The sequence below is a fragment of the Chinchilla lanigera genome, unplaced genomic scaffold, assembly GCF_000276665.1.
Source record: "Chinchilla lanigera isolate Chin_1 unplaced genomic scaffold, ChiLan1.0 scaffold00111, whole genome shotgun sequence".
NCBI classification, from domain to species: Eukaryota; Metazoa; Chordata; class Mammalia; order Rodentia; family Chinchillidae; genus Chinchilla; species Chinchilla lanigera.
In genome coordinates this window covers 2,925,836-2,948,713 of record NW_004955512.1, presented here as the reverse complement: position 1 = coordinate 2,948,713, position 22,878 = coordinate 2,925,836, and the positions used below count along the sequence as shown (strand labels likewise).

Here is a 22,878-nt window from a genome sequence, read left to right as displayed (position 1 = left end):
GGATAAAGTTTGTATTTAAAAGAATGGAGAAAGACTGGGAGATTTCACAGTATACACCTTCCATCCATGTTGAACCTTGTGACTATTCTATAAGTAGTGAAATAAATAAATGGAATGGAAAGAACCCCTGGCTTTAGCGATAGTCACTTATGTGGTTTAACTACAGCCACTTCTGAAGGATGGACACTGTACTTTCTTGGTCAAAGACATTTCTTTTTCTTTCTTTCCTTTCCCTTTTTAAGTCCTGTCCAGTGTAGAATTTCTGGAATGGGTAGGAAGGGAAAGAATGATTAAGGTCAAAGTTTACTTACTTGTCCAGGTTAACTAATCTTTTATAACTACAGCTGGGGAATGAAAATTGTTGTGAATTGCTTGTGCAGCGCTCCCTCTGGTGGGCATAAGGGAACATTGCATTATTCCATGTGGATTTTATGTGTAAAATATAGCTAAAATGAAAGATATATGCAATTATGAATACATGTGTATGTGTAAGTATACACTTTCAATAAATATGAAAATTAATTAAAACCAATGTATTTGTACATAGGACTTTTTAGTACAAAAAATAGATCAAAAGAAAATCAGCCAGTGCCCTGAACACAGTGGAGTTTCGAGGTGCTCACTCTGGTGAATATTACTAGACTATCATTCTTTAAACAACATCTCTCACCCACTCAGCAAGCCCCTTCACTGGTCGCTTTCTGCTGCCTTCTCTTGTGAGCTAAGTGACATTGTCAGGTGAAAAGGGGCCTTCGGGGACAGAATCTGTCGTACTGAGGGACCACTTTTGCATGAACTCCGTGGCCAGTGTGGCTGCGTGTGAGGCTGAGCTGTTAGCAGATCCCCTCCTGGGGCTGGCGGTACACCAGTCTTCAGCTTTTGTCGTAAACTGAAAAGCCAGAGTGAAATTTTCTCTCCAAAGTAGGAAAAACACAGCATGGCAGCCTGGGCGATGGTGTGTGTGTGTGTGTCTGTGTCTGTGTGTCTGTGTGTGTGTGCATGTATGCATACATTATGTTTGCATGTGTATTCTGTATATGTATTGTGTGTGTGTGTGTGTGTGTGTGTGCACCCTCATACCCGCATCCACACCTACCTACCTGTATCTATCCGTTTACGCGTAAAGTGCCATCACAGAAACTTCACCTGCCCTCTGGTCAGGTAGGAGCGCGGCAGAAGGGAGGTGCTCGCAAGGGCTGGGAAGGAGAGCCGGCAGATGGAGCGCCTGACTGAGCCTCTGCGTGGAGCACTTTGCACGCATTGTCTCTTTCGGCCTTCAGACGCCCCTGGATGGAAAGAACCGTGTCTCCCACTCTGGAGGCCGAAAGCAGGGCGAGAACTTAATCGCTGTAGCCATAGTTACCCTGCGGACAAGTGGCCCGGCTGGGATCTAAAGGCAGGTGTGACTGGAGAGCCCTCTCCACCCAGCAAGCCCCAGGAAGAGCGGAAGGGAGACGCGGACCGGAGACGAGGAAGAGAGGAACAGGGAACGGTAGACACCAACCGCGGCCTGCGAGTCGCGTCGCTCAGATCGCCTGTTGTGTGCGGAGACTTCTATTTCCAGCTCTCCCGTGCGAGCCAGAGCCAGCGTGCTTGCGGGGCTCGGGGCTGAGTGCTCACCTCAGCGCGGACGGAGGCGGGCACGCAGGCCTCTCCGCCGCTGAAACGGCCACGTATTGCTGGAGAGGGGCGTCCTGGAAAAGCCCACGGGGCAGATGCTCTTGGAAAGGAAAGGAGAAGGGCGCACATCGAGTGCGTGCGGAGCCAACGGTGCATCCACAGGGGGCGGTACGGAAGGCTCCTGGCTGGCGGATCAGCTCCATGTGTGACATCCTTTGGACAAATTTAAGGCGAGATGAGTTTAGACTGTACTCCACAGTGGCTGCTCTGAAGAGCACATGGACCGAACATTGACCAGTAAAGTAATCTAGCTTTCAAGGAACAAGAAAGAAAATATGTCTCTATGAGAGGCACCGTGTGTTCTCGGCCGTCACCGCGGGGTGAAGAGAAGTGGCCCTTGAAGACTCTTGACAAAGAAGATGACCCGAGACTCAGACTTGCTCGCTAGCTCACGCACATAGACACAGACACAGCTTGAAGCTGCGAAGGAAGCAGTATTTGCTAGTTCACCTATCCCCGTAGTGTGTAAGACTGTCCTGGAAGGTGCCACGTTCTTGATCCCTGTGAGGTTGCAAAGAAATATTGATAATCAGTTACCAATGAAGAAGCAAGAAGTAAAAAGGATAAGAAGTGTTATGCACATTTACCAACTCCCGTGGTGAAAGTAATCATTATCCACTGCAAATACACACAACTAATGATAAAATTTTATAAAAAACATTACTGAATGTTTCCATTGGGTGGCAATGCATGCCTAACATGGTTCCTCAGCAAATGAAATAAATACATTATATTTTAGCCTTAGAATAATGTTTTCCAAAAGATAAAAAAATTAATAAAATCACAATGGAAATGGGCAGATGCCAACAGTTAGCTAAGGTAAAAGCAAAGAGATTCTGTTTTGGGCAGGAAGGGGGGGGCTTTCCAACACTAACATTATAGCTCGTTGGGAAGACAAGTCTGACTTATTCCTTTCCCATACAGATGTTTTGAGAGAACATCAGCCTTGTCATCCTTCTTGTAAAACCTGCAGTGGATCTGCAACTCTGTGTACTTCATGTCCAAAAGGTCAGTGTGGCACGTGACAGAAGGTGGCAGTAGCCAGGCTGATTCACTGTCACTCCTGCATGTTGGCATCTTTGCTTACAGAAGTCTATAGAGCCTTATTCTAGCGTATTCTCATCACCGTGGCTACTTTGGAGACACCCAGGGACCCACACATGAACCAGTAATAAACACTAGCTTTCAAGTGAAGAAGAAAGTTTCATAATTAAAAAGCATAGTGAAGTTATACTGACTTGGCCTGAGAATTTAGTGGGGCCTGTAGGTACTTGATACCTTTACGATTCCCTTGCTCTTTTAAAATGCATGACCTTAAATAAGAGACCTTAAGGTACAGATTGTGAGTGTGGACAGGAAGCTTTGCGTGTCTTTCCTGCTTCACTACTGGTACTGAATTTATGGTAGAGAGAAGAGGGGACAAGTTCAGAAACATAACAGCTCAATAATCATCACTGTCTTCATCACAAAGACATTGTAAGCGCTGTAATTTCTCTGAAACGAGAGGTTGTTTTATTTGCATGATGCAGTCACATAAATAATGTTACACTCTCATTAGTGGTTACATTGGAGGCCATATTAGAACATGCATGGTTGTGGCAGTGGTCCCCTGTCTCCTTGGAAGATGTTCCCAGACCCTTAGAATGTGCCTGAAACCATTGACAGGAGTGGACCCTGCACATACGGTTTTTCCTATACTTCCCTATGATAAGGTTTAGTGTATAAATTAAGTACAGTATGAGATTAATAAGTAATAAAATAAAAAATAACAGTATACTGTAATAAAAGTGATTTATGAATTTTTCTATCTGAAAATTTCCATTTAATGTTTTAACCTTGAGCAACTAAGCTGTTGGAAGTAAACCATGGCTAAGGAAAAAAATAGTGCAGTGCACTATGAGATAAAATAATAGCAATATATGGACCAAGATTTAAAATCATATGCAGCAGCTGGGGATGTAGCTCAGTGGCACAGCCCCTGCCTGGCAAGCACAAGACCCTGAGTTCAATAACTAGCGCAGAAAAAGAAAAAAGGGAAAAAAAAAGACATGGAATTTAAATAATGCATGGGCCAAGATTATAATCCTATAAAATACAAAAATCTACACCAAAAATCTGAAAGAATTTTCTCAGAATTTTGGAGTTACAGATGATTTTAAAATTGGTTTCTTTAACACCAATATGTGTTTTGTTTTTTAATTAAATGAAGAGCAGCATGGTCCATTATAGGGGGAAGCAGTTATAAGAGCCGCTACTGGGTTGTTTTCCTCACAAGACAGGGTGAGAGGCAGAAAGCAGCCGTGAACCAGCTGTTCACGCAGCTGTCTCACAGCTGGAAGACCTAGGCGAGGGCATCAGCAAGGCTGACCAAGGGGGCAGAAGGGAGTCTGGCACAACCAGCATCCGCTGTTGGAAGAAAGGGACAGACACAGAGTCAGAGGCCCTTGCTCTCGACTTCCTTCTAAGCAGTTCACTCATCCTGGGAGATAGCATCCCTGCCAGCTATTCCGCTAACCCTGCAGTCAGTTTGGAAACCTCCCACCGGAAAGCTGAAAGCAGCCCTCAGGTGTGTCAGCGTGGCGAATGCGCCACTGCCCGAGGATGCGTGGTGACTTCTCCGCCCTCTTCCCGGATTTCTAGGTGCTTACCTGTTGGCCCAGGCTTGCGTTTCCTCCTGTCCCCAAGGCACGTGGCCCTCAGTCAGGAGTGGCAGCTGCGAGAACTGTGCGGAGGACTGCGCCTCTTGCTCTGGGGACGATCTCTGCACGCAGTGCCACACTCAGCTGGACCATCCTCTCTTCCTGCACGAAGGCAGATGCTACCACAGCTGCCCTGAGTGAGTTTCTTCTTCCCTTTGCTTCCTGCTCGTGTCCAGTCTCCATGATACCTTGCGAACCATTCCTTTCTGCTTGCCAAAATGCCCTCCCTCTTGGTCAGAGCACCCTTGTAGAGGCCCTGTGCTGACTCTCACGTCTGCTTGGGTAACAGTAGCTGACACTTGCTGAAGCCACATGCCCCTTCTCTCTGCTATTCTATCCTCCTGTTTTACCTTTGTGAAAATTCGGTCATGCCTTGCGCATTGCATGACAGTGGGACGATGTTCCGAGAAATACATCATTTGACAGTTTCATCCTGCAGAGTGAGTTCACACAGACCTGGGTATCGCACGGAGGCTGTGGGTTATTCCGTCACAGACCAGGACCACCACGACCGTGGGGTCGTGATATGGTGTATGGTTGTCTTCTTCATCTATCTCATACTAATGATTAGGTGTCCCCACTTTTTTTCCCACCGTCATAGAAGTAAGTCCATGAAATGGAACTACAATTTAAAGTAGGTGAGTTAAGAACCATAAATAACAAATAAATAAGAGTGTCAGGTTAGTTGTGTACTGATGCCATGGTTTCCTCACCACCTTGGTTTATAATCTCGTTCGTCTTCCCGCCAATGGCCCTGCCTCCAGGACTTCCCTAAAAGAGAAGCGAGGAGAATGGAAAGTACATCAGGAAACCTCCAGCAGTGAGTAACAAATGCCAAGCAAAATGGCCCAGATGATAACAGCCCTTATTATCTTATCTTACATAACAACAAGTTAGAAAATCCAGCCTTGGCTACTTCCATAGCCAGCCAAGTCCCTGGAAACCCAGATCTTCCATCTTGCTCCTGTTCCTTAGCCTGTCCTCTCCGAGCTCCTGCTGGCTGCCTCCTTCCAAACTCCCCACCCACGCAGTCACAACCAGAGGCAGAGAAAGGGTTATTTCTCGGTTTAGCTCCCTTCTGAGAGGAAAGCAAACTTCCTCAGACTTCCCTTCTGCTCTCGTTCACCAGAATATGTTCTTTACACCTCCCTAAATCTGTCTCTGGCGAGAACAGAACTATAATCATCAGCCCTTATCCCTGGAACACACAGTCCAAGACGTCCCTGTGTGCAAAACCCTACCCACAACAGCACTGTATCTTCTCACACATGCATACATACACACCTACGAAAAATGTAACTTATAAATTAGCCAAAGGAAGAGATTAACGCTGAAAATAGAACAATTATTATCATGTAATGAAAGTTATGTCTCTCTGTCTCTGTCTCTGTCTCTGCTTCTGTCTATCTGTCTCTGTCTGTCAGCCTATTCCTCTCTCTCTCTCTCTCTCTCTCTCTCTCTCTCTCTCTCTCTCTCCCTCTTTTTTGATGAGGGGTAGCTGAGGATTGAATCCAGATCCTTCTCACTGAGCTATATCCCCAGCCTTTATTATGTGTTTTAGTTTAAGGTCTCACTCGATTGCTACACTTCTAAGGCTAGGCTCAAACTTGCAGTCTTGGTGCCTCAGCTCCCCAGAGTGCTAGGATTATAGGCATACACTGCCACTCCCAGCTCTCACCTTCTTGTGATGACATGAGATGATACACCGTGTGTGATGAGACAAAGGAAGGTAAATGCCACAGGCATTGTTACTCAGCATCAGGCTGCTACATAAGGGTAACACAAGCATTGGCTGCCACAGATACTACCCCAGCCAATCCAGTACTAGAAATAGCTACTAACAGGCTGGTAGCATATGCAGTGTAGATCCACAGGATGAAAGGGCCACTCACATCCCTAGCAAGATCTCATCGCAGCACTCAGAGTGGTGCACAATTAAAATGTATCGACTGAGGGGCTGGGGATTTAGCTCAGTGGCAAAAGCGCCTGCCTGGCAAGCGCAAGGTCGTGAGTTCGGTTCCTGGTACCGGAGAAAAACCAAAACCAAAAAAAAAAAAAAAATGTATCGACTGATTACTTCTGCAATTTTACATTCAATATTTTCAGACCCTGACTAACCAAAATCAACCAGAAAGCCAATCTGAAGTCTCAGAAAGCAAAACTGGAGATACAAGGGCAGACTACCACACAAGGAGCAGTTTAGGCTGAACCTTGATTCACCTCTGAACTGACAATAAAATCAGAACACTGACCGGAAGAACAGGAGAGGGAGGCAAGAAATTAATTTGGGGAAGCAATAAAGTGTGTATTTTAAGAAATTAGATATTTCCCTTGCCTTCTGATTAAAGAAATTCTATGATAAAAGAGATGTAATTAATCCCAGCACTCTGGGAGGCTGAAGCAGGAGGTTTGCAAGTTCTAGCCCAGGCTGTGCAAAACGTCAATTTAGTAAGACTCTGTCATGAAGGCTCGAGTTCAGTGTGAAGGCACTGGATTCAATCCCCAGTAGCACCCCCTAAAAAGTGTTTTCTAATAACCTATTTACTTATCTATGTGCATTATTGAGGAAGACTCTGCAGAGTAAAAACATAAGCTATGTTACTTACCCTCAAGTAATATCCCATGTAGTGCAGACAGAAGCCAAGCACACCCACGTCACCTTGCAAACGGTGTAATTAGCACCCCTCGGTGTAAGAATTGATAATGACGCAGCACGGACACGTGATGTTGTAGATGCATAGCCTGGTAAAGCCTGTTTTTCTATCAAGAATTGATGCTGATACTGAGAGCTAACTGAAGATGAAGTGATGGTGTCTGAGCACACAAAAGGCTTATAATCCATCAGGTTCACCTTGGCCAAAGCTAGGCCTCTCAGAGTGCTAGTTCTCAGAGGGCCAAAAAGCTCCTAGGGGAAAGAAATTATTTTAAAGCAGCTAGTTTTGTGTGCTTGCTTGCTTTCAAGTGCTTGTGCACCCTGCTAGGAACTTCAGCTGTACAATCCCACCAATCTTCACAAGAGCCTCTTATTCAAACACTGTTATTTCCCCTTCTGTACAGGTGAAGAAAAGGGTAATGTGCCCAGCCACGCACATGTAGTAGAACAAAAGTGAAGATCCAAAATCTACTTACTAAAGCCAGTCATTGTGTCTCCATCAATCTTTGCCACAGTGGGATTGACAAAGTTGTGAATATTATTCCTTATTGCCAAGGTATGATGGCGCATGCCTGTAATCCCAGCACTCAGGAGGCTGAGACAAGAGGATCACCATGAGTTCGAAGCTAGCCGGGGCTCCATAGTGAATTCAAGGCCAGCCTGAACTACATAGCAAGACCCTGTCTCAAAAATTTTTTTCTTATTTAATGGTTACCATTTTTTCACAACTCTTTCCTGGATTTTTCCACATGAGAATTGCCACTGCATTAAAACAAGGCAGGGATGCATTTGCCTTTCCACTCAACATGCTGAGTGTGCCACTCAACATTTTATTCTTTTCCCTAAGTTTAGGTTCAACTATTTATATGAACTAATGGAACAATGCAGATATGTGGCAGTCAGAACATTTTGTTCTGTTTTGCTCTGATTATTTTTGAAACAGGGTCACACTATGTAGCCCAGAATGGCATTGAACTCCCTATGTCATCCAGACTGGCTTCAAACTCATGATCCTCCTGCCTCAGCCTCCCAAGTGCTGTGATACCAGGCATGTGCCACCACACCTGGCTGTATTTTGTATTTTTTGAGCAGTAGAAAGGAGACCAGAATGATCTTGGAACCCTGCAGAACATGAAACACAAGAATATATTTCCTGTTTTGAATAGAATGCTCTGATTACAGTGCAGTCCCCCACCTTTGTATTTACAAGAGAAATGAGAAGGAGATAATCTGTGCAACATACACTCTTCAGTTCATCTTGGGGGGCTTTGTAGTTATTTCTGAGAAGTGGCCCTTTAGGGTGTGACCTATCCGAGATCAGCAATAAGACCTGTAATAGGAGCATACTCTGTAATGAATGAACATCCACGTACTCAGAACTACTTATCAGTCAACCTTCATGACCACTGCTTTTCCAAATATGGTAGATGTTTACTAAGCAAAGAAGTTTGAGGATAGTATATACCGTTCTTGTGATTATGTAAAAAGCAGCCAAAACCAACCTAAATTGTGTTCAAATTCACCAAATATGAAGACTTGAGACTCAGGTGAAAGAAAAAGAGTCTTCTTTGAAGCACTGGAAGTCACTGTCTTGGGGTCTGTCCAGTGCAGGTAAAGATATAAAGTTGTGCAGCTGTCACAAAGGCCCTGGGTACTTTGACTTGAATAGTTTAACACATGTGGTAATTTCCCTTCAAATGAACTATGTGTCTTCTTAAATAGAATTAATAATGAAATGGAGCATTAACAAAAAGTTTTGTAACTGCCAGCACAGATCTTTGTGGAGTAGGCCAATTTTAGCAAAACGGCTCTCTGAAAACACGACCTGAAAACCTGTGCTCACACAAAAAACACAAAACACTGCACATAGATGATGATAGCAACTTTACTCATAAGGTGCTTTAATCAGTTTGCCAGCCCTATGACAGCATAACCAAGAGGGTCACTTTATAAAGAGGAAAGGTTGTCTGCTCATGATTTTGGTAGTTCTACCTCAGGATCAGTTGGCCCATGGTTTGGGTCCTCTGGTAAGGCTGCACATCATGACAGGCACATGTGTCAGAGAAAAGCTGATGAACTCCTTGGCAGGAAGCAAAAGAGATGAGGAGGAGACTGAAGTTTCATGGCCTGCTTCAAAAACACATGCCCAAGGCCCCAAAGACTCTCCAGGCACCCCCATTTCCCAAAAGCATCCCCATGGGAGCCACGCCTTTCACATACAGTCTTTCAGAGGCCAAACTACAGCAGTGGGTGAATGGAAAAAATAAAATGTGTTATCTAATGTTAAAAGATAAACTGGGGCACATTAAAATATTAAGTTTATTTGAGCATTCCATGATTCATAATTTAGATAATACCAGCCTGCAAGAGGTTCAGTGCCCCACTGGGGAATAAGAGAAAACCTTTATAAGGTATTCATGGAAATGAGGCAAAAAATATATGTTTAACTGGTTAAAAGGGGAAGCTCCTAGTTAGAGGTTACTTTGTGGTTTCTGACTGGTTACACTTGAGGTCCTTTTACTGTTTACATTGGTTTCCATTTGTTTGCATGGGATCACAAGTGCTCGAGCTGCTGTCTCAGCCTAATAGCCTCTCATTCGATTGTTTTTAACACCAGACAGCAGAATATTATTCAACACTAAAAAGAAATGAGCTGTCAAGCCATGAAAAAGCAAGGTGGTTCCTTGAATGCACATTACAAAGTGAAAGAAGCCAGTCTGAAAAGGCTACATACATGCTATATGATTCTACCCATGACCTGACATTCTGAAAAACTAGAGACAGAAAAAGAGGTTACTGGGGAGAAAGAGATTATTAGGCTGAGCACAGAGGATTTTAAGGCAATGAAATTACTCTGCATGGTACTATAATGGTGGCACATTCATTACACATTTATCTGAACCATAGAATGTGCAGCCCAAGAGTGGGCCCTAGTGAAACCTACCTGACAGTGTGTGTGTGTGTGTGTGTGTGTGTGTGTGTGTGTGTGTGTGTGTGTCAATGTGGGTTGACCAGTTGTCACAAATGGACCACTCCAGTGGGAGTGGTTGATCATGGAGGAGTCTGCATATGTAGTGAGAGCATGAAAAATCTCTGCAACCTCCTGTCAACTGTGCTGCGAACCCAAAACTATCCCAAGAAATGTTTGCATGTTGTGTCTGTCTGCCTCCCAGCAGCTTCTGATACTCACTTATTTTTGAGTTAACAGTAATCTTCCATTGGTTTCTTTTTCCTTTTTGCTTGAATCTGTGCCTTTCATTTCAGTATTTCATCTTTGATCCTCTGGGTCTCGCTAAAAAAGTGTGAAGATTTTCCCATGCTGCATGTGTTCAGTTTCTGTGTAGATTTGCTCTTCTTTAGTGTCCAGAAACTACAGAGATTCCTTGGTACCCTCAGAGGGTGGGTTCTACGATCCTCCACAGCCAAAGTCGCTTATATGAAACGGCCAAGTATTTGCATAGAACCTGTGTACAACCTTTGGCATCTCCAGATGACTGTAAAATAAGACTATAAAAAGAAAAAAGTAATCTTAATTAGAGCATAAATAGAGAAATAGAAATAGAGGAATCAGAAGATAACTAAATTAGGTACAAATTAACAACTGTTGTTTTTTAAATAAATAAAATTCATAAGGAGCACACCAATCCCTGCAGTTGTATTTGCCTACATGTCCTTTTTCTTAATTGGTCTGTGTTTGTGGTACATGCAGTTCTTTCAAGTACCCATCCCCAGTCTGCCAGACTCACTTGTTTGACAACTACGGCAGCCCTCAGGGTTCAGTCTGCACTTGGTGGAAACTGAGCCTCTCCTTGACCAGCTTCTCCCTTGTTCTCTGCTTTGAACACAGGGGCTTTTATGCCAAAGATGGCTCCTGTGAACACTGCAGCCCTCTGTGCAGAACCTGTGAAGGAAACGCCACCAACTGTCGTTCGTGTGAAGGAGGCTTTGTCCTGGCCCACGGAGTGTGCATGGAAACCTGCCCCGAGAGGCATGTGGCTGTGGCGGGGGTGTGCCAGCCCTGCCCTGAGCAGTGTCAGGACTGCATCCACGAGAAGATGTGCAAAGGTAAGGCTGGAGTGTGGAGGGGGATCCCTGAGAATCACCCATCTCTTCCTTTACTAAGTCTATCCATCTCCATGCCACCATTGAAGAAATTAAGGGTAAGATACACACTTTCCAGTACGCATCCTGCAAGCCACGACAAACACAGTTTCTTACACACACAGACACACAGGGAGTGTGTGCCAAGCACTGTCCTAGGTGCGAAAGATGCCGGTAAGTACCCAAAGTCTCCACTCGGAGCACAGAATCTTACAGGTGAGCATCATAATAAACAACAAAAGAGGGAGGTAGCTGCAGAAATACAATTGTTATAAAAAAGAAAAGTCCGGGCAACTGTAAGACTGAGAATAGCACCCTGGCTATGAACAAGCTTCTTTTCCTCTGAAATTTTCTCTTTTCCCAAGAAAGGCTATGCAATTTCCTCTTAAGACAGACTCACTTGCCTGGTGCTGTCCTCTCCAATGATTCTTTTGCTGTAACCACGAGTCCCCCTAAAATAAGCAAAGGAACGTGAAGAAAATAAACCCACAATGCACTGGTCTACTCAACTAATGAATGAAAAATTAATTTAATAATTGTCAAACTGCTTTTTATATGAAATAGACTCTGAGGTGCTTGATGCAGTTTCAAATATCTGACAGATATTGCTCAGATTTTCTGAACAGTACCTGCAGCCTTTGTGTCTCAGGGGTGAAGATAATTTCAGCACACAAATCCAGTGTCGGCTAACAGACCACCGGGTGGGGCCTCCTGCTCCCAAAGCAGGGCTTGATAGGCATTGAAAATGTGCCCTGGTAGGGCAGGGGTGGGGCAGCTGTATACGGAGGTCAAATGAATCAGAGGGGAGAGAAATCGGCTAGCCCCGTGCAAAGGTAATGAATTCCTTTCTCCGACCTTGTGGGCATAACGTGCTGCCTCTTCCTCCCCCCAGAGTGCTTGCCTGACTTCTTCCTGCTTGACGGCACGTGCCATCCATCCTGTCCCCGGGGCTTCTACCCCGACTTGCAAAAGTGCATCCCCTGTCACGAAGACTGCCTGAAGTGCAGCGGCCCCAAGGCGGATGACTGCGAGCTCTGTGCCGACACCTCCATGCTCCTCTACGACGGGCTGTGCGTAGACCAATGTCCAGAGGGAACTTACTATGAAGAAGAGGCTGAGGAATGCAAAGGTAAAGACTTCCCTGCTGCCCAGCCACCACAGCATCCCAGGGAGCCCGATGAGACAGTCTCTGCCAAGACCAAACAGGCTCTGGGTTCCAATACACAGCTTCAGTACCGAAGCTGTTGTCCCACCTTAACCTTTCCTCCCAAGGGAGCTGATTTTGAAGATGTTCTAATGAATTTTAAGTCAGTCATTCATAAGCTTTGATCACGCAATTTCATTAGTAATAAGTCCCACAGTGGGTATCAGAAAGGATTCTCATGAGATGATTTCCAGCAGAGCTCAAGGGTTGATCTAAGTGGAAAATTTTCTTAAAATAGTAAGCTATTCTAAGTTCATCACTGTGCCAGAGGAGGTCTTCTGCATGCCTCTGTCTCCTTTCCCAGCATCCTTGTCACCCTCAATCCATACACCAGCTTCGTTCCCTCCATGTTCAAGAAACAATCTGCATTATTTCTACCTCCTTATGTTTTAACTGGGTATGGATTCTTTAGCTCTTGTTATCGTGGAGCAGAAACAAAACTATTTGTCCCATCAATAGAGGAATTCTCCAGCAAAGGAAGGAAATGTTCTTGGGGAAGGGTTTTCCAGAGACCAGATGGCTTCTCACACCTTCCTGGGCAGAACTAGCAAGCACAACTGTTGAGGGACTGGATTCAGCTCTTGCTCCTACTGGCCTTTTCCAGTTCTGCAGCTCCAGCTGCAGTTTCCCAGTGCCAATAGAATGAGATGATAGTGACAGCAGGGACGATCCCATCCACCTGTTGGTCTGGAGAATGCTTTTGGGGGCCCTCCACCTGCCACTTGCTCTTCCAGGCCTAAGGAACAAGACGGACAAAATTCCTGCCCTCATGGAGTTCACACTCTGTTAAGGAAGACAGACAGTAAAGAAAAGTTAGAGGGAGGAAAACGAAAAACAAGGCAAGAAAGGGGATAGGAAGTGGGCAAGTGGGGACAGAAAAACAGGCCGGAAGATGGGCAAGGTGGGGCAGAGACTCAAGAGAACGCCTGGAAACTGTTCCCACGAAAGGGAGGGAGCAGCGTGAGAGCGCATGTGCGTGTATCTGGGGAAAGCACCGGGCTGAGAGAGTGCTAACTGCGAACGCCTTGGGCTGGGGTGAGTTGTTCCCATTTTATTGTCTAACAAACATTTATGGAGAGCTTGTTTGGTGTGCAGGCCCTCTCCTAGGCACTGTGCATTCATAAGCGCAACAGGTCTTTTCTGCCGATGGCAGTTATAACAGCGCACAGCTGTGAGGCGAGGGAGGGACCATGGCCAAAAAAGCCTCGCACTAGTGTGTGGCTGCGCCGCCCAGAGCTGCCTGCCACTACTTAGTTGCCATGCGGGTCATTACAGAAGGATTATTAATCTTTCTGAGGCGGCCATTGCAGGGAGGAGCTCTCTGGATATTGCAGAGAAAGGAAAACAGCTACTGTTTTCTCATTTTGCAATGAGGGTGCTCCACCTAGAGCCCACGGGCTGTGCCCAGCTCATGAAGCCACACCCCGGCACAAAGCCCAGAGGTCTCCAGGAGGAAGGGTTCCCTCACTCTGCTCCCCGCCACACCTGCAGCTTGCCTCGAGTCCTGCCGGACGTGCTCGTCACCTGGGACCTGCACAACCTGCCAGGAAGGCCTGCGGATGAACAGCCACGACGCCTGCGTGCCTCACAATGAATGTGCAGCCATCGAGTACTGGGACGAGGACGTGCGCAGGTGCAAGCCCTGTCACAGGAAGTGCTTCCACTGCACGGGGCCCGCGGAGGACCAGTGTCGCAGCTGTCCGAGGAGCAGCCTTCTTCTGAGTGAGTTACTACCCACCCCCAGGGCGCTGTTTTGCTCTCCTTCTGGGAAACCATCTGGTACAATGTTTGGTACCCGGTGGATATTGGCTTCTTTCTTTGTAATTTTTTTACTTTTGTTTGGAAAATTTCCAAACCTATAGAAAAATACAAGTGTGAGAGTAGTGCAAAAAACATCACACATACGTCCACTGCCCAGTGTATTTATTTCAAATCTCTTACCCCATGCCACCTGCTTATCATTTACCCCCCCAACCCCATATACTCTATACTAAGTGATGTGTTACCTACAGTATTTCTTTTCAGAACTACTGGGGGGTAACTTACTTACATCATGGTAAGTAACTGCCCCAAAAACTCTTTACTGTTTCTGAAGTATATGAATACTTTCTTACATGATTCCAAGACATTGTCCATTCTAATAAATTTGCATAGAGGCAATACCTTAATATACTATTCTTATTAAAATTTTGCCAACTCCCGTCTATATTAGGGTTGAGTCTAGGTTTAGGCTTTGCATTTAGTTTCCAAGTCTCCAGCCTCCTTTAATCTGGAACATTTCCAGCCTGTCTTTGTCTTTTTGATTGTTCGTTTTTGTTACTGCTTTGTTTTTAAGGCAGGGCGTCACCGTGCATGCAGCCACCCACCTCTCGTCAGTGTTGTTAATGTCGATAATCCTGTCAAGGTGTTCAACTTCACTGCAGAATAACTGCCACTGATTCCATTGTAATTAAGAAGCAGTCTGTGGGGAGTCACCTTAAGATTACATAGATACTCAGCACCTCAAAATTTCCCCTTGATTTAGCATCTCTTGCTTAATAATTCTTGCTGGACAATGTGTGGTGCAGCTCAAGGTCAGCTGTGGTCTGCTGATATGTTCTGAAGGTAATTGCTAGGATGAGCCGATGTCCTCAGTTTCCAGGGACGGCATGACTAAGCTCAAAATGAGCATGGGAGAGAGAAGCAAGATGAAATCAATGCGATTGAAAGAAGAGGCTGGGAGAAAGAAGAAAGAGAAGTGTGGGAAGGACTAGAGTGCACGAGGCTTGTCCCCAGGCACTAGGGCAGCTACAAGAAGTGAAACTGTCAAGGTTGAAATATGTGGCGGATTTTTCCTTTTCTTGCCAAGACACCACCAGCAAGGGCCTCATTCTTCTGAGGAGACACAGAGACACCCACTCCTGAGCCCCTCACAACAGAAGACACCAGCCTTCCTTGCGCATCTGCCTTAGCTCTTGTTACACAAAGCCCAGCAAACCTCCTCCTAACAGTTGCTTCTTCTTGAGAATACTTCTTCCAAATGTATCTCCCCTATCATCCCACCTCACAGGACCTTCTTTTCTAATTACCCCCAATACAGAATGCCACCAGAGGTCACCTCAGATGCCTTCATGGTACGACAAACAGAAACATTGATGTCACCCAGGATTTGGAGGCAGATTTATTTCTGTGGATGGGCACTGACTTCAAGAAAAAATGTCAGACCCCAAAGGCTCAGGGAAGGAGATTTTTATGGGGTTGCTAAGGGCAAGTACAGAGGCAGACTACTTGGCTGTCTTTGACTGGTTCTTATAATATGGATCATAGTGGCCAGCTATGCATCACAGTGACGAGGCATTTCTAAGAAACAGAAGTAACAGGAACTGTAACAGGAACTGTTACCTGGGCAACTAACAAAAACTGAAATATACTGGTGGGGTGCATTTTCTGCTACATTCATATATAGAGGAAGAAATTTCTTCACTACAAGGTGAGCTTCCTATAAATTGAGAAAGAGGGGCACATGCAGATTAAAGTAGAACTGAGACTTCAGCTCTGGTGTATCATACAGAAAGGTGTCCCTGAAGGCTGGCTGCAGGATTTGCCCAGGCCTGCACTTCTCATACTCTGCCCCCCATATGACCATATCCCCAGTCAGGCTATTTAAAACTAGATAACATGTTGGAGTTTATGATAGATGCATAATCCTGAAGATGGTTAACATCTCCTTCCCTTGTCTTTAGAGATATTACCCTGGGTATAAAAGGGGCTTTGCAGCTGAGATTTACTGAGGAATCCTGGCATGAAGGGGTTATCCTGGATTACCCCAATGGGCCCAACATAATCACAAGGGTCTGATAAGAAAATGCAGGAGATCAGACTTAGCAAGAGAAGGTGAGGTGATGACAGAGGAGAGAGACAGAGACGGTGCTGCCTTTGAAGACAAAGGAGGGGCCACGCATGCAGGCACTCTTTTGAAGGCAGAAAACACTAGGCATTGATTCTCCCCAAGGGACTGAAAAGGAACAGACTTGTGGACCCATTTTAGAGTCCTCATCTCCACAGCAGTTAGATAAGAGATGTGTGTTGTTTCAAGGCACCAAATTACTTGTATAGAGATGTTGTATAGGGCTGGGATGTCCTTTGCCTCATGAGCCAGATATGTCAGCTGACAGTGAACCCCTGTCCGCTCCACCGTGGCCAGCTTGTGGCTTCTGTCCACCCTCCCCTCTCAATAGCTATATGTCTGATTCTCTTTCCTGGGCATTTGTCCCCACTCCCAAGCCTGTCCATCGGCCCAGAGGCCCACCACCTCATTCCTCATGCACTCCTCTTCTCCCACATAAAGGCCAAGCCTGGTGTCAAGATAGGCTCTTCTCTTGCCTCAACAGACACCACCTGCGTGGACAGCTGTCCAGAGGGCTACTTCACCGATGAGGACAGACACCGATGCACCCCCTGCCATGGCTCCTGCAGGACCTGTCAAGGGATTCATAGCATGCAGTGCCTCTCCTGCCGAGCAGGCTGGTTCCAGCTGGGCAGAGAGTGTCTGCTCCAGTGCAGGGAAGGGTAAGATACTCAGCAGTTTCCTGCATCAAATTCTGCAGCCACTCCGGATACCAACACACTTTGCAGATGTCGAAACTAAGCCAGACGCCAATGCAGTCAGATTAAAATCTCACTGCTAGGGAGGAACAAAGATGAACAAGTTCACAATCATGGAAGCCAAATGGGAGAGGCAGAGTGACTCAGTGAGAGGACACAGAGGTTCAAACCAGACTCACCTGAGCAACTGAGCTCAGTCAGTGCCCAGCTTCCCTAGTAATTAAAAGAGTATGAGCAGTTCCAAAGTGGAAGCAATGCCTCCCTCCCACGGAGCAACCCAAGACCTTTCATGGAGGTCCTTTCCCTTCAGCTTTAGCATTTGTTCCAATTCAGATTCAGTCTGCAAGGTCGATCAAAGCAATGCACATGGAGCATTGATTTTACAAAGGGAACCATTTCAGTTAACAGCTCCATTTATATCCTATCAATTCTCTAACACATCACACCTTCCATAAATTTACAGATTATAGGTTTAGTTTTCATAAGCAACCTAGATACACTGATTATCCTGAAAGCATTTAGCATTTTCTGCTAGGAAAAACTGCTGGTGTGCTTATCGGGATATCTGGTTATAGCTTCTTTAGAAGAGAATTTGACTTGGGTCACTGCTTTTTTCCCTCTGGACATCACAGCAAAAAGAAATACTGATATAGACATGTTGGTAACTCCTCCTTCCCATCCAGTAACCCAGGGCACTGAGAGCTTCCAGACCCAAAGTAAAGGGCTGTAACCTTAAACCTCCCATAAATGCTTTCACCCCAAATTGGCACATCTCTTCTCCGTGGTCCTAGAGCAGGCTTGGCTTGTCTCATTCATTAGAGTGCAATAAGCTGGTTTGCATTTTTATTTCATTCATTCATTCATTTACTGAATACATGTTTTGGTTAAGAGCACCTTGTACATTTGAATAAGGTGGGTTAAGACAAATATTTTGACGCTCAAGAGTTTATTCCTCTATAACATCCCAAGAAAATTAGAAGACCCTGGAAGTAAAATAGCTCTTATTTTTCACACATGCTATTACAGCACTCAGCACAGAGCTACACACATTGGCGGCTCTTGAAAACACCATACAGATCAATGTTAGGAAGAAAGGGCTCTGCCAAACAAGAGTGATGGGCGGGCGGGCTTAACTCTTCCACCTCACCAAGACAGTGTCTGGAAAGACCTGGATCCCATCTCCGCCTTCCTCCTATCAAACCATTAAATACTCTAAGCCAGGAAGGAAAGAAGGAAGGAAGGAAGGGAGGGAGAAAGGGAGGGAGAAAGGAAAGATGGGAGGGAAAGGGATCTAAATATATCTAAATACAATGTTGACTGTGGAACTAAGACCACTGTTCCATTGTTCCTGTGTGTTAAGTTACCCAGGCGAGTGAGAAGAGGTAGATTGTGACAGATCTTTTCAGCAGGGAAGAACTGGAGCATTAATGATACAAGTGGAAAACAATCTCTTTAGTGAAACCAGTGTTCCATGTGCACTGGATGAAACCTTTGCCTTCCAAGGCAGGTGCATGATCCTCTGAATCCCGGCCCAACACACATGACTACTTGGGAGTTTAACCCACAGAAGGTTCCCTAAGAATTAGAGTTCTGTCTGTCCTTGTGCACAGGATACTACTCAAAATAGGAAGTTCATGAGATTTGACAGTGCTTTTGTGCAAAAAGAGTTCTGGTACACTGTGGGTCTGGCCTCTTCTCTTCTTTTAATCTGATCTGGCAAACTCCTAATTGTCTTTCTTTTGCATTACTCTTTGAAAATTTTTAAAACTGAGAAAGGATTGCTAAGTTCCCCCCCATAGTGCCTACGAATGCTTTCCATCATTACAATAGAGTTTACAAAACATTTCTACTTGCAATATATCTTTTCAGTGTGGCTTGATTCCACAACAGTCTCATGAGGTTGATGTTAGTTTTTGGTTTTTTGTTCTTGTTTTGTTTTTCTGGTTTTTTTAGTGCTGAGTTTTGAACCCAGGGTATTGTATGTGCTGAGCGAGTATTCTATGACTGAGCTGCATCCCCTGATTTAGTCTGTCCAGTTTACAGATAAGGAAACTGAGGCTCAGAGGGGTGTTAAGCAACTTGCCCTAAATCATTTAGCTACCAAAACATGGTAAAGACAGGACTAAACATCTGATTTTTTATTATAGTCCTGTGTATTCCCTCTCTTCTGTGTATGTTTTCACCTTTCCCTATTTTCTCTTTTTGAGTCTTATGTAGTCTTTTTTTTTTTTTTTTTTTTTGGAGACAAGGACTCACTATGTAGTTCAGACTAGCTTTGAACTCACTAAGTAGCGCAGGTTGGCCTTGAACTCATAGATCCTCCTGCCTCGGCCTCCCAAATGCTGGGATTACAGGCATGCATCATACCACCTAACCTGTTAGGTCTTTTCATATGTATTATTCAATTTAATTCTTACAAATAGAGAGGGAAACATTATAATACCCAAATTATAGATAATAAAAAATGATTATCATTAGATTCATTAATATCATAATAATGAATTAATAAGTAAATTCAAGTAAAGAAGCTAAAGTCATCCAGCTTGTGAATGAATCCTACCTGACCAATGATGTATTTTCAACACTTGGAACAGCCGGTCCTCCACACTGTCAGGTTCTGCATGTGATCAAGGACCAAAAATACTTAGAAAAGTCTGGGTACACTGGCACACACCTGTAACCCCAGCACTTGGGAGCTGAGGCAGGAGGACCATGAGCTGAGGCCAACCTGGACTACATAGTGAGTTCTAGGCCAATATGAACCATATAGCAACACCTTGACTCAAATACTAACAATGTGCAGAAAAGTGTGTCTGTACTGAACATGTACAGACTTCTTGTCATTATCTCTGAAACAATGTAGGACAACCAGTAGCTACACAGCATTTACACTGCATTAGACTCTATAAGTGTTGAAGGTAATTTGAAATATAAGGGAGGAGATATATAGCTGCTATGCAAATTCTGCCTCATGCTACCCAAGGGACGTGGTCACCCTGCATCTTGGTGTCCACACAACCAGTCCTTGCAGACACTGAGGGGTGACTGCATTCTGTCTTTGCTCCCTCCTGGTTTCAGGTATTATGCAGACAATTCTACTGGGCAGTGTGAGAAGTGTGACAAGAGTTGCAAGGCCTGCTGGGGCCCACACCCCACGGACTGCCTGTCCTGTGATCGGTACTTCTTTCTTCTCCGCTCCAAGGGACAATGTTACCGCACCTGCCCAGAGCATTACTATGCGCAGCAGAGCACACAGACCTGTGAGAGGTGCCATCCAACCTGCAAGGAATGTGAAGGTGAGAGGAGAGCGATGGTTTGCACATGAGTGCAAAATGGAAAGTTCTCCTTCCTGCTTTGACCTTCCGTCCCTCCTCCTGCCTTTGGAGGTCCCTCTGGTTCCCCAGCATCAGACCCAGAACTCTCCAGGGTGGGCAGGCTCTCTTCACGCTCAGCTTCTGCGGCTTCCTGCAACCACTCCTTGCCCTCTGAGTCCTCACACTCCGAAGCCCATCTCCGGGCATCCGCTCCTCCAGGAGTGCTGTGCTCCTTTCCATCTGCCTAGGGAAATCCGTTTATTTCCATAACTTCAAGAACTCCCTAAGACATCTGCTGCTTCTTCCAAACTCACTCCTATTTTCCAGATACCTATTTGCCTGTCCCAGAGACTCCTGAAATTACTGCTAATGAGCCCACCATCCAACCATGGCCCAGCATGACACCTTGATGCCATCCTTGGTTCTTTTTTTTCCCTTGCCTCCTGCCCACCCCACCTCCCTCAGCACAGCAGAACTTCTGTTGTCACTCCCTCCTAAATATTTCTCCAACTGGATCTCCTCTGCTCTCCCCATGCTCCTTTCCCATTCTTCCCAGCATCTCCTGTCGCATCTTTGAAGAATCTAGCAGGTTATCCCGACCCTTCACTCCACCATCCACACACATCAGGTCATCCAGAACACTAAAGCCAGAGATCTCTACATGAATTCTCAACATGTAAGAAATAGGTGCTGTACTTCCATCGAGTAGGGTGACACATCCTTGTAATCCCAGCTACCGAGGAAGCTGAGGCAGGAGGATTGCAAGTTTGAGGCTAGCCTAGATAATCTAATGAGTTTGTGTCACAAGATAAAAATAAAAAAGGCTGTCAATATAGCTCAATGGAAGGGTGCTTGCCTAGCATGCATGAGGCCCTGGGTTCAATTCTCAGTACCACAGAATGTGAAAAGGATACTTTTATATTATTTCTAGTATTTTTTTAAGCACTGGAGATTGAATTTAGAACCTTGAACTGAGCTACATACTCAGCCCCCCACCCTCTCTCATGAGGCAAGTTTTTTCTAAGTTACTCAAGCCAGGCCTTGCCTCAGCCTCCTGAGTAGCTAGGACTGCAGGTATGCTGCACGGAGCAGATTTCTTGATGAATATTAATGCCTGGCAGGGTGCATTTCCGTTCTCCTTTTCAGAATGAACTTGGCAGTTTCCTTTGGTGATGGATTGGCATTATGTGGAGTTTACTTCAGCGGGGGCACCACCTCTTTCCGACCCTACTCATCACATCAGTGAACATGATTTATTTACTTACAGCCCTCCCTGAACTTTCAGTAAATGTTTTTCATTTTTAAAGGTGATTAAAATCTTTCTCCAGTCAGCCACCTTAAGATCAGTCTTAATTCTTCTTCCATGTACTCTAGAACCAAGAACCAACTAGAACTGCCCAAAACCTCAGCACTGTTAAACCCACCACGCTCTTTCATGTTCTTCCTGACTTTGGCTCCCTTCTTGAGGAATGGCGCTCTATGAAGTCCCTAGGATCCAGCTAGCCTTAGTCCTGGACATTTTCTTCCTCCTTTTCCTGATTCTGAAATTCAGTGCTTATCACAGCTCTGTTTACATCACACTTTAATTAAACATATCTGCCTTTCTCTCTCTTTTTGTTTTCCATTTCTGCTTTTGTTTGAGGCAAGGTCTTCCTCTGTAGTCCAGACTGGCCTCAAACTTGTCATGATTCTCCTGCCTTGGCCTCCGAAGTGCTGAGATTACAGGCGTGCACCACCAACATCCATCTCTCTTACTAATTGCGAGTCCCTCAAGTAGGAGCAAGGGCTATACTACATTCATTTTGGATCCCCTACTCCTCTAGAGTGTAACCCAGGATAAAGTGCTCCTAAGTGTTGAGTGGATGTACAGAAAACAAATAAATCTTAGTGTTCTTTTGTAAAATGGACAATATTTAGCTATTACATCTTCAAATACTGCTTCTCTGCCCTTTCTTCAACTCTCTTTTTCTAAAATTCTTGTGAAATGTAATGTAAGTTTCTTGATCTGTCCTTTACATCTCCTGCCTGCTCTTGTATATTTTTATCTCTTCATGATCTTTACTAGGGTGATTCTTTGGCACTTTTCCATTTCTCCAATTTGTTTTCTGGGTTTAACAACTTAAAGTTCACCTTTTTTATTTGTTTGTTTTTAATTTAACACTTGACGTTTTTAAAGACCCCTGTGCTGACTGTGGTCACATATATCCCTAATTCTAGCTACTCAGAGGCTGAAGCAAGAGGGCTAAAGGTGCAAGTCCACTCCAGGTAATTTAGCAAGGCTCTATCTCAGTGTAAAATATAAAGGACTGGGGATGCAGCTCAGTGGTACAGTACTTGCCTAACATGAGCAAGACCCTGGATTCAATCACCAGTCTTCTCTCCTAAATGTCTATCAGAGTTCTGGGTGTTTTGTTTTGTCTTGTTTTGTTTTGTTTTAAATCAGGGTAAAGATTCATATATATTCCTTTATGAAAAAAGAATTTAGTTCATTCCCAAGCACTGCCGAAGTCCTAACAGTTTTATCGTTGCTGAAAAGCCCAAAAGTCCCCTCAGATATTTAAGGCAAACTCTTAGCTATGAAAGAGTGTATAAATGAAAAGAAAGTTAAACAATTCCAACATTCAATGGCACAAGATAGATATT

General features: G+C 44.9%; 1 protein-coding gene across 1 annotated transcript in view; it reads left to right on the top strand.

The window, feature by feature from the left end:
• Pcsk5 (proprotein convertase subtilisin/kexin type 5) overlaps nucleotides 1–22,878 on the top strand; it is a gene marked incomplete at its 5' end in the record, with an annotated part of 418,607 nt that overhangs the window by 384,727 nt on the left and 11,002 nt on the right. The window contains 7 exon segments of the mRNA XM_005408309.2: nucleotides 2,605–2,688; nucleotides 4,321–4,516; nucleotides 10,880–11,097; nucleotides 12,026–12,262; nucleotides 13,829–14,059; nucleotides 16,708–16,885; nucleotides 20,000–20,217. Of these exon segments, the coding sequence (XP_005408366.1) occupies nucleotides 2,605–2,688; nucleotides 4,321–4,516; nucleotides 10,880–11,097; nucleotides 12,026–12,262; nucleotides 13,829–14,059; nucleotides 16,708–16,885; nucleotides 20,000–20,217 (1,362 nt within the window).